General features: G+C 38.8%; 1 protein-coding gene across 1 annotated transcript in view; it reads left to right on the plus strand.

Annotated features, from left to right (window-relative positions):
- The first annotated feature begins 6672 nt into the window (after positions 1 to 6672).
- LOC140236022 (homeodomain-interacting protein kinase 1-like) overlaps positions 6673 to 12645 on the plus strand; it is a 49543-nt gene continuing 43570 nt past the window's right edge. The window contains exon 1 of the mRNA XM_072315999.1: positions 6673 to 7808. Coding sequence (XP_072172100.1) covers positions 6673 to 7808 — 1136 coding nt within the window. The remainder of the gene's footprint in view (positions 7809 to 12645) is intronic.

Consider the following 12645-nt stretch of genomic DNA (forward strand, 5'->3'; position numbering starts at 1 on the left):
CTGATGGATTTTCACCAGAGGGTTGGTCTTTATTATTGATAGTTGCCTAGCAACATCACTACTAGTTCGCAGGTTAGAAGGGATTTGTTTTTGTTTTTGTTTTTTTTTTTGGGGGGGTAAATTCTATTTTGATGTTTTTAATTTGACATAATGTGGGCTGATGATAGATTATGTGAAAACATTTTTTAATAGATCACTTTTGTAAAAGAACCCAACACGTGTACAAGTATGTATTCAGTATCTGGTCATCTCTCTCCCTGAGTCCCTCCCTCGAATGCTTTTATCTCTCCTACATTTGTATCTGTGTGCCCTTTATGCACACAGTGCCCCTATGGGCTTTAAATGTGTACATCATTAATTAATCCAGCAGGGTGTTCTATTTCGGGGGGGGGGGGGGGGGGGGGCACTCCATGGTTCTTGCCCCCACAGCTACAAGGAGGCGCGATCAAGACTCTACAGTGTAGCCTTTGACAGGAAAGCACTATTCATAGCTCACAAAAGGGCAAGTACAACAATAGAGCAGTGAACAACAGGGGTAACAAAAGTGGGGGCCCCCTGGAGCAGTATATATTGTAGGCTCACTCCCAGTCTTTTATTTACACATCTTTAAAAATGTAGTTTTGTCTTTGTAATTTACTATGGAGATGAACAGTCCCTCCTTATGGGCAATTCCGTAAAATAGTAAACCTCAACGTCAAAATTTCAAAATCGTCAAATCACTGCAAGTAACATACCATATCAATTGTCAGAGATTATATTTTCAGGGAATTTTGGTGATTTCAATTTGTTATGCATATTGTAAGAATTATGGGTATTGAAGTAAGAGGCTAATTTTCCTCTCATTTTGAGTTAAAAATTTGCCAAAATATACTTTTGATTTATCTCCTAAAAATTTCAAACCTACACAATATTTATATCTTGCCAAGAAGCTTAACAGGTATACTTTTCATTTATTAATCCAAGAAAACTCCAAGGCTTTTCATTTTTTAATGACAGTTTTCCCCGGTTCGACCACTTTGGTGATGTACGTCCGACACCGTAAACATACATTTTTTAATATTCACATTAATCAGAAGCGAGATAAATCATATCACTTAGGATGCAAAGCACATTTGTCATAGGCAATGTAACCATCATCAAAGGTCACTTGTATGGTTTGTAAAAACTGAGATATTGTGGTGTTGGACGTACGCTTTGAATGTACGTCCGACACAGTGTACGTCCGACACCATATTGTCTCTCCCATAACTCCAACAATTTCAGTTAATCAGACATGGCACAGCTAAGTTTTAACTTTTCTTTATTATGGGATATTCTACTGATAAATTCATCATGAAATCAAAGCAAATGATCACACTGTATAAATCTTATGTGGAATTTTAGAACGATCAAAGTAGAAAACAGATCTGGAGCATGCAGTTCTATACAGTTACTGCATGCCTGGCAACAAGGGTCTGTGCTGCTAAAAATAGATTAAGCTGAACTAGGTTACTTAGATTTTTTTTAAACTGTAGTACCCTAATTACGGGCACAGTATTCAACAAGAAGCAGAATACAGCATCTTATTTGCAGAGAAGCTTGAATTGTTGAAGCAAATTATTTTTGGATAATGATACAGAAATATTGTTACTGCCAGCTGGCCCCTTAAATCCAGCTCATTTTTTTTCTAAGTTTGATGGAGATTTGAGAATGAATCATTACAGTGCTCTATTCTGTAAAAGACAAGTTCATCTTCATTTACATGTAAATTGAGTGAAAGCAGCAATATTAGTTGAACACATCAGTAAAACTTTGAGGAAAATCAGACAATCCATTCAAAAGTTATGGATTTTTGAAGTTTCTACACAGTCACAGGTGGATGAGAAGTCTACAGGTTATGATGTCACATGCCTAGAACAAGGAAAATATAAAGAGAATGTCACAAAATCTCTCCCTTTTTTTTAAACAGTACACATTCCCATGACTTGTCACTGATCACATATTAAAGGGATGATAGTTTTGGTTGAGAGGGTGGAGTAAGATTTTAACTTTTTGAGAGATGGGTAATTAGAAACCACTTATGAAATATTAAAGAGCATACAAATCTGAGAGAAATTTTATTTGATGAAAATTGGTTTTTAAATGGCGGAGATTTTATATAAAAAATGAAATAAAAGAAAGTGGTCCTACTAAAAGGTGAGTCCCACCTTATATTTCAAAACCAATTTTCATCAGATAAAGTTTTTACATAGACTTGTATGCTCTTTTGACTTTAATATTTCAAGGGGTTTCTCATTATCTCTCTCTCTCACACACACATACTCACACAAATGGAAACCGAAACCCTATCTCAACCAAAACTATACCATCCCTTTAAGGGTAACATTATTCCCCCTGACTTCTGAAAAAGACAAGTCAAATGCTCTTTTTTATTATGAGAGAAAGGTGAAAATAGATTAATTTTCTTTAATTTTCTCTTTTATTAACTCGTTACACATCACAAGCTGTAGTAGTCTTCTCATCCAGTGATGGCGGCACTGGCACTTCAAACCTTCATAACTTTTGAATGGATTTTCTGATTTTCATCAAACTTTCAGTGATACTTATTGTATCAATATTGCTGCATTCTCTCAATTCACATGACTGTAGAGAAGGTGAACTGGTCCTTTGGTAGTGCTGAGTACTGGTGCCCTTGAAACACAGACTGATATGTAGGTTAATACAAGTTATATTTTGTAACTATCCGCTATTGAAATTTGGCGTATTGATTATTAAATTGATATACATAGTATATTGCATTAATGTTATTGGACAGGAAGGAAAAGGACATGATGCACTAATTAATCATCATATCAATATCTTTTTCTTCACGATTGGTGTAAATGAAGAGCATGTGCGCAATGTTACAAAAACGTGTAAAGAAAGATTGACATTTGCGTATACTCAGCCTTGTTCTTATAATTCTTCATACACTGTAATAGTTTGTTCAGACTACATGTAACCTTTCAAGTAGGTATAATGTAATAATTGCATATTCTGGAAATTCTTTCATATTTACTAACTTACAGTATCTTAATTTTGAACAAATATGGAGATTGAAATCTTACATGTATGTAAAATACAAGTATATCTGTGTACACACTTCAGTGATCTGGTTGCAAATTCAAATACTGCTCTAAACTGAGTTTTATCATTCGTTGGACTATTATAAAGGAAGTGTTTGTTAATCACTCCTATAGATAGGCTAAACAGTTATTTCTATAAAATGCCAACATCACATTGATCGTGCAGTATCTCTATTACATATACTTACATTATGTTTTCCAGCAACTTCTTGAATTTACATTTTTAGAGTTCAGAATAAATTGAAATAATTTTCTGAAGCCTGGGGTATGGATAAGTAGAATTTGTCTGTACATGGAGTTTAGCTTTAGAGGTCTTTGCATGTTCTATACAGTGTGTATAGTACATAATGTACATTGTGTGATGTACATTCAGTGACATTCATCCCAAATAACTTACTGCTATTGTTGTATTTGGGCATTTTAAACATAAAAGGTCAGAAGCTTTATTTTGTATGCTGTGCTATAATCTTTATTTGATATAGATTTTGCAGTTAGTTTGATATCAAATTAGACTGATTCTCTTGTTCCATGATGTTTTGATCATACTTAGTTACTCATTGATAATGCTAGTAAATTTTTGAAATTGTGGATTTTTAAAACTTTTTGGGGGGTATTTAGATCAATGTGCATTTGGAAAAAGAAGTAAGAATTAACAAATAGAAGAGTTCATCATTGCTTTTGAATGTATTCAACTGATTATGTGTTAAAATGCTTTGGATAAAAGGAAAATTTGATCAATTTTTCCACAAAATAAAAAATTACATTTTGGTGTTGGACGTACACTTCTGATTTTCTCAATTTTGTGCACTGGTTGAAATTAAGATAGTAAATTCCTGTGAATGTTAAACATATATGTCTGCATAGAATATTACCTCATGTGTCTGAAATATGAATCATTACTCAAATATTCTTTGTACTTTAGAAAATACAGAGTGTCAGATTGGTGTCGGACGTACTGTCTGAAAATTTCACACGGGTACGTCCGACACCGTAAAATGTACGTCCGACACCGACAAACTTTGATGATTTACACAACTTTCAGAATAGATTTAGACATAATGCTGGTATGTGTTATAAAGCTCAATCCTTCATTCAACCAAAACTGGTATCAGTTCTACTATGAGCCCTCACACATCACAGAGTTTTGACCATGAATCTTCAAGGTTGAAAAAGTCAATTCGTGCGTGTACGTCCGACACCATGGTATTTTTAGCACATTACTCCTTAATGAAACGAGGTGCCACTTTAATAATAAGTGGGTTTATAGTACTAGCACCTTTACACATCTTGCACACTTAAAAACAGATATGCCCCCATTGGCAATAAAAATCCAGGCCTTCAAAGTGTCCGAAATGTACGTCCGACTTTACGGAACTGCCCTTATGCCACATTCTTTTGTTCCTCTGTAGATAATTTATCATCATTTTCAAAAGAAGCAATAGTGTACATGTAGGTTTTTTATACGATGTTTGGGACCATAGTTTGCCATCTTCTTTTTGTTAGAAAGTCTGATGTTGAGGCTAGTAGGAGTGCCTTGTCAATGTGTATACTCCTGTACATTGTATCAAAGGTACCACGGTACTCATGAAAGCATTGTTCTTTCCCTGTCCAAGGCCTGTACTTTCCAAAGTCTTGGCTCGCCATCATTGATTACCTGCTAAGCTTGTCATTAGCCACTGGCCTGCCATTGGCTTCCAAAGGCTCAACAAGTTGAACTGTAACAAAAAAAAAGAAAAAAAAAAAGAAGAAGAATGTATTCTGAAGCTTTTTTAGAACATAAAGGCTTAAAGAAATTTTCTCAGAGTCAGTATCCAGTTGTCTGTAATTTCTTCTGTGAATGGATTTGTTACCTTGATTTATTTATTGTTCAAATTCATATTAATGAATTCATACATGTAGTTAGAAAAAAATAATAAACTTATATAACAAACCTATTCAGACACCCCCCTCACTTTGATGATGAAACAAAGTACTAGGCCTACAAGTTTGAAAATGAAAATCCTTTCATATGATTCAATACAGTGTTCAAACTTTGACAGCAATGTGAGTGCAGTTACAGCGTATAACCACTGTGATAGCATGTTCAAAGCAAGCAAACGTTGTGCATTATGCTTCAAAAAGGGTAGGAAACTGAGAAATTTTGGAAGCAGGAACTCAGCGGAAAGCTTCAGTGCTTCAGGTTGTAGATTGTGTAGGCCTAAATTGAAGTCGATATCACTAACATCAAATGAAGCGAAAAGGATCAAGATTAGATTTATGCGGGTCTGAGTTACCAAACCTAATCAAATTAATTCAAAATCTGTGTCGTCATGCTAGTTGACAAGTGTTTTCGACTGTGACTGGTACAGCCATGTTGCAACTACCTGTACATTGTAGCTGTGCAGCGACAGGACTGTGTATAGTGGTGTATTGATAGCAAACAAATATCCCATTTACAGAACAAACAACAAACACAGCACTCAAATAAGCACAAACATGGTTAAAAAAAAATTAAAGTTATATCATTTTAGAATTGTGTGCTTTTCAGAGTCTTGTGGTTTGGAGATTCTAATTCTTTTAATCTGACAAGCTACAATGTACATGGGGTTGTTATTTCAAAACCGTACCACCAGTTTGAGGTTTGGGGTTTGCAATGGGATACAATACCCAATTTCCACAAATAGCCATGACAAGGGTAGAACCCCTCTCCCCTTTTGTTTAATCAGTCCACATGATATCTTTATGCCTTTCACCAGAGGCATAATGATGTACACTTGTTGATACAGTACGTGATGTCAAAGAACAGCAGTGTATTAAAGCGTGAAATTTGAGTGGCAAACCACTTGTGCAGAGCGCACCAAGAAGTGAAAGTAATTGTATCATTTTCGATCACATTGTCTTTCAACCCGAGACAGATATTTTTAGAGGTACCACATTGGTAATCTGTGTGACAGCTCGTCGTAAGGCTCGTCGACAGTCTGAGGTATCCCTGCTGTGACGTTGTTCACCGAAAACATTTTTGTTATCGTTTTCTTTTGTTCTTTTGTTTTCCAAAAGGAAAGGAACGGGGATGTACATTCCTGTTTATTACAAGGAGGGAGTCCACTCTGACAATGAATTGTCAAATCATTTTGCGATTGGTACGGCTGCCAAGCAGAAAGGCAGGATGAGAGCAAAGAGTACCAGTGGTAGTGTTTTGTTTTAAATCTGAATGACTTTGAAGACATCTCTGTAAATTTCAACTAAAAAGTGACTGATTTGTGATTGAACAGGTCTTTCCTGACAGCCTACGTATTAACCACGTGTACACTCACTGCACAGGCATTTTGCAAGATCTGACATTCTGTCACGTAATGCATGATCTCAGAGATACAATGTCAACAGATCTGTGGTAGTGATGCATTCAATGTGAAAACGTTCATTCTTTTGATGTGACCTGTGATTTATAGTTTTTATGAAGATTGAAATTGTATTTATACACTGATAGGGATCATGACATATTTTACCTTGTGTTATTTTTCAAGATACGGGTAGTGTTTCTTTTGCTACTGTTGACAGCCTTTCAATTTTTTCTTTCTGCTTTCCAGGTATGTCCACTCTCAATAGGAACACAAACTTTGGCTCCCAGACCAGCGCCTTCTGTTCCTTCAAGAAGTTCCACATCGAGCCCACAGCCAACCATTTGCGCCAGTCGGCGTCCAACAACAATGACGTGATAGTGACTACCAACCCCCAGACGGGGGTCTCCACCAGCACCCTCAGAACTGTTCCCCTGAGCGATTCCAACACTCAGGATGTGTACCTGGAGTCCTCCAAGAGCGGAGGTTCATCCTCGTCGCTGCGAAGGACTCAGAACGTGATTCAGGCCTCAACGGTGCGACTCTTGGACACGTATCAGAAGTGTGGGTTGAAGCGAAAGAGCAAAGAGCTGGACAACCACCACCATTACAGCACCCGGCAGGAGAGGCAAGATCGCTATGACAGACACGAGAGAAATGAGAGGCAAGACCGGAGTGACCACAAGGAGAGAACAGACCGAGGAGATAAGCATGAGAAGTCGCATGCGTCAAACCACTCCAGTAAAGCTACAACGAGCAATGCCAATACGGCAACGAATTCCAATAAGAATGCAAACACGTCCAAGAAGAGCTCGTCTGGCGGGGAGGGCGACTATCAGCTGGTACAACACGAAGTGCTGTGCTCCCTCACAAATAGCTATGAGGTGTTAGAGTTTCTCGGGCGGGGCACGTTTGGACAGGTCGTCAAGTGTTGGAAGCGAGGTACTAACGAGATAGTTGCCATCAAGATCCTTAAAAACCACCCATCCTACGCCCGCCAGGGTCAGATTGAGGTTAGCATCCTCGCTCGACTGAGCGCAGAGAACGCGGACGACTTCAATCTCGTCAGAGCCTATGAGTACTTCCAACACAAGAACCACACGTGCCTGGTCTTTGAACTCCTTGAGAAGAATCTTTACGATTTCCTAAAACAGAGTAAATTTCGCCCCCTCCCCTTGAAACACATCCGCCCCACCCTGCAGCAAGTGCTGGTGGCGCTGTTGAAGCTGAAGACGTTAGGTCTGATCCACGCGGACCTGAAGCCAGAGAACATAATGTTGGTTGATCCAGTCAGGCAGCCTTATCGGGTCAAGGTCATCGATTTTGGCTCGGCCAGTCACGTCTCCAAAGCTGTCTGCTCCACGTACCTCCAATCACGATACTACAGGTAAGGCGCTTTGCCACATTGTCTTATATGCCCTGGTGAAACCTTGCTGTCCTCACAGTGAGTCATCAAGCTGTTGTTCAAAGCCGGAAGTTTTTCCTTTTGTGTCCCTTGTCATAGTTCTGGATGTGCCTTGAGCCGTGCCAATTTTTAGCAGCAGTTCACGGCTGAACATTAGTCAGACCAGACTCTAGAAAGTATTCTTGCTCAGTTAGGTGCAGGGTGGCTGCGAACATTTGTCTGATGGCTGAACAGCTGTCTTTTGTCAAACACTGTTGGGGCATGGAAACAGAAATATGGCTTATCTAAACTGTGCTTGAGAGTGACAGCTCATTTACCACGTACCACAGTGTGTATCGAAACATGAGATACATGTATGCATTATTGGCAGAGAGGCAGAAGGTACCTTTCACAAGGAAGTCAGAGAAAGTATAACAGTACCCCAGTTTACATGTATGTTCACAGCAAAGATGACACAGTGCACATATGCACAGTCCACCATTCTTGTGAAGCCAAAATTTTGAGAGTATATTCAGCATAGGGTGCATATCATGGTGCAAGTTATCAGCACATGTTCATACTCTTCCAAGATGACAGGGAGTGGCAATGATCAATATTCTGTTTTCTTGCCTTTTTCCTGAAGTGTGTCGCAGGCAGTGTTCGTTTGTTTGTTTTTAATATGAGAAGTGTGAAAGTTTTGTATTTTGGAATGTTTTTTTGTGAATAGAGTCATTTATCATTATCATTCATAGTCATGAATATTTCTCACCGACAGCTTGCCGATGAACCCTCCTATTCACCTCTTTTAATAAGTTTTTAGTTGCAATGCAATATGATAGCCCTCAGTTGAATGCATGAGTTGTATACTACATGTATGTAGGGCAAGACTTTATATGTGTAGCTATTCAGGCTTCTTGTATTAAATGAGGAAGAACAACAGAAAGTTTCTCCTAAAGGCATGCATAAAATTTGATAAGGGTGATAGACTTGTCAGTTACTTGTATGTACCTGGCTAATAACAAGTATATTGTACCAAGGTAATGCTGCCAACAATCTGCTTGTCTGCTTGTATTACCAAGGAAAACAAAAGTGATCCAATCGTATTCCGCCCCCTATTATTTATTCAGAAAACATCATCTCCCATGATAAAGCTGCAAATGACTTCCGTAAATGGGATTGAGTCATTTTCTAAAAAGAACTCATGACTACAGTGTGTGGGTGTGTTCAATGCAGATGCGTGTGTGTGTTTGTGTCGGTGTGTATGCGATACAAAGGGTCTGCACGGGCATGACCTCATTTGCATAGATGAGTGGAGCTCCCATACCCACCCCTCATTCACCAGCCCCCTCCTCCATCTCCCAATCCCTTCTCCCCCATCAATCACTTGGTATACCATTTTATCTTTGTCCTCCACATACCTTACCAGCAAGCTGGCTGGTAATTATCTCCAAGGGGGGCAACATGTGGCTAGTTGGATGGACAGCATCATAAAGGCATGACAACTGTACCCCTACCAGGGGCAAACTCTTTTAATCGGCACAAAAGTTCTTTTACAGCCCCCTCCCATTGCACTATTAAAATAAAGGAGAAATTACTCAGAATATGTATGGATTCATTTGATGCTGAAATATCAGAAGAACACATGTACAGCTGTAAGTGGAGCTTCAGGACAGTCAAACAGTCCATACAAAAGTTATGCCTTTCTAAAGTTAAAGTCCACCACTGCTAGAGAGTGCTACATGTAGATAAAAAGGCTATCTGAACAGGAAATTTGTGAGACCACAGTAGGATAATATGATATAAAGAAAATATAATTTACAAAGTTTGATCTTTAATGAAAACTGCATTTTCCTTCAGTATTTTTCTGGCTGTGTGTAAAGGATAATATCATTCCCCCACCTTCTGAATGGGGTTAAACCATGAACTTGAATTTCATTAAAATGCTTTAAAAAAAGGAGATAAATTCTCCTCTATTTTCTTCATATCATTCCCTTTGACTCTGACATCACATCTCATTGCCTTCTTGTCCAGCAATGACAAAGTCCAAAAGTCAACCGGAAAGTTTAAAACAATATCAATTTTGAAGGTGACAGAAATGAAATGTAGCATGCCCCCTCTAGCCTTTAAAGTATGTCTTTGCTTCCTGTATTACCCCCCCCCCACCCCCTGGAAAAAAATGTTTAAACATGACACACACACACACACACACACACAAAGAATATGATTTTGAAGGGTAGACAACTTCCAAACCAGCTAAATATGAAAGAAATGGCAAATACCACATCTATACAGACATCATGTTTTCTGTGCAGTGAGTCAGTTTCAAGAACCCCCAAATGATTTGCCTACAGTTTGGTGGCACTGTGAACCAACTGCTACTTGTACAATAGTACGTTGTAGGTTCTGTAAATTTTTAAGTCTTTTTTTCATACTTATTTTTTTACTGTTTTTGATTATTGTGTTGTTTTATTGCTCTGCATACAATGCTGGCTCAGCTGTCATGTGTACAAGTAGGTTGTATTTACATGGGAATGGTTTGTTTTTATTATTCTTTCTGTGTTGTTCTTGTCATTTTGCATCAAATCCAGGGTAACTGACTCATCTTTTCAATAAATTCAATTATTTTACTGCCATTTTATGAGAATGTGAGATTACAATTTGCACTCATTGTTATAAAAAAAAAAAAAAAAAAAAAAAAAAAATGCAGGCATACCTGAGCAGAGATGAACCTCTTAAAGGGGATGGCTAGTAACTGATCAGTGGGAATCACTGTGAATTCTGGGGGATGATTGTTCCAATCCTTGTGGGATTCATTTAAGAGTACGTTATATATCGTTGTATGAAAATTATTTGCTTCAGAATGGTCTCAAGTAATGTGCAGTTCAATGTTTCCAGGTTAGCATGCCTGTACAGTGTTGGGGCGATTGTTAACGACTAGGCGTTAGTGATCACCCCGTAATACCACTAGTAATACCACTGTTTCATGAGAATGTGAAGCTCTAGAATTCTAAAAACATTATCATGATGTCATATTTTCATGATAACCCTGCACCATAGCCGGCATCAGTACATTGTATGGAAAGGTGCTTTCAGCTTGAAAACTACATGTACACTGTACTTGTGAAATTTATCGAGTGTGACTAGAACTTTGACTGCAGTACAGCTGTATAGACAACCGTACAGCGTAGCTAAGACATCATACTTGCCAACTAATAAGATTTTATCAGATTTAGTAAGATTTTTTTACATTAGAAATAGCAAAATAAGATTTTCTGTCAGAGAAATAAGATTTAAAAAAAAATATTTAGATATACCTTTCATGTGTATTTTCTGAAGATTTGACTGAAATTAAGATTTTTAACATCAGTTTGCATATAAAATAAGATTTTTGCAATCCACGAGTAAGATATTTCATCTTGAAATGTTGGCAGGTATGCAAGACATTTGTTGTTTGTTTAAATATTAGCAGGGTATGGGTATGTCCGTGGAGTCATGGGACTTGGTGTGCCGAAATTCTTGTAATGCCACTCATTTAATGTGTGACTCTCAAGAGGTGATGGCTTGATTCTGTGACGTCGTAACAGTTTACCCTAGAAGTCCCAGATGCGAGAGTGTGGACGATTGTTAAAGGTCTCTATGAAGGTAGCCTTTTGGCAAGGCCTTGTGGCTGAAAAAGGGACTAACTGCAAGAGAACGGGTGAATGCAAGACCGACGCCGCGAGGCCTTTTGAAACCCGACATGAATTTCTTAACTTGAGCATTGTTTCTCGCGGATTCTCCTACCAAAAAGGGTAGCGACCGCATTGCTCACCACGCCGTCGCATCTAATGAATATTTAAATGCATAAATATGCATGTCGGCGGCTCGCTCATCCGTAGCTGCCTGCATTGCCATTGCAGCGTTGACACGTCCTCATTAGCATACCAACTGTGATCTGACTCATGAATATTTGAATAATTCATATTCGCCTTCGTCGGGAGGTGGAAGGGAAAAAACAAAACAACAGGTTTCAAAAGGCCTCGTGGCTGCGTCACTCGGTCTCGCGTTCACCCGTTTCTCGCAGTGCTCAGTGTGGCAAGTTACATGTAGTCTCAACCTTCAGCCACGAGACCTGCTATGTTGTATGAGGGTTGATGACAGTGCGCACACATTATGAGCATGAGCATGCGTGAGGTATTATGTGTCATTGTTGTCGTAAACAAGTCGAGAAACTTGCTGACCACTGACACTTGATGTGTGTCTTGTGATGATGTCTCCAAGTGATAGTTGAGCTGGGAGATCGTGTGGCTTCTGGCAAAAATATCGGTGCAGCTGCAGAGACATGAAAAAAAGGCAGATGCTTCAGGAAAATTTCATGCATTTTAGAAGTTGGGACAACGGGATGACCTTGTTTTTATTCTGATTAGGGCTATTCTAACAGTGATGCCCCCATCCCCATTCCCCCATGATTGGAACTTGGAATATAAAGAAGACCCGTTGGCTGCTATAAAATTTCAGCAATTCAAAACCCACTGCCAGACCATGTTGTGGAACTTCTCTTCATAAAGCCTAAATTCCTTACCTGTGTCACACCTTCCCTCCCTTCACCTACACCATTAGCTTTCCACTCCCTCTCCCCCCAAAACTTCAAGTGTGTCCCATGTGTATCAAGACATGTAGGGATTGCTATTGTCTGTGGCATGCAGAATGTGTTTACTGTACAAGCACACAATGCCTGCATGTAGTCTGGGGGGGGGGGGGGGAGGGTGTTCCCTCACTATCACTGTCACTGGTCTTCAAACCAGGTCCGTTTGATCTTGCGAGCAGGATGAAGATCGCAAAAATTTGTGTTGTGCAAGCA

This window comes from Diadema setosum, chromosome 12, assembly GCF_964275005.1.
Source record: "Diadema setosum chromosome 12, eeDiaSeto1, whole genome shotgun sequence".
Taxonomy (NCBI): domain Eukaryota; kingdom Metazoa; phylum Echinodermata; class Echinoidea; order Diadematoida; family Diadematidae; genus Diadema; species Diadema setosum.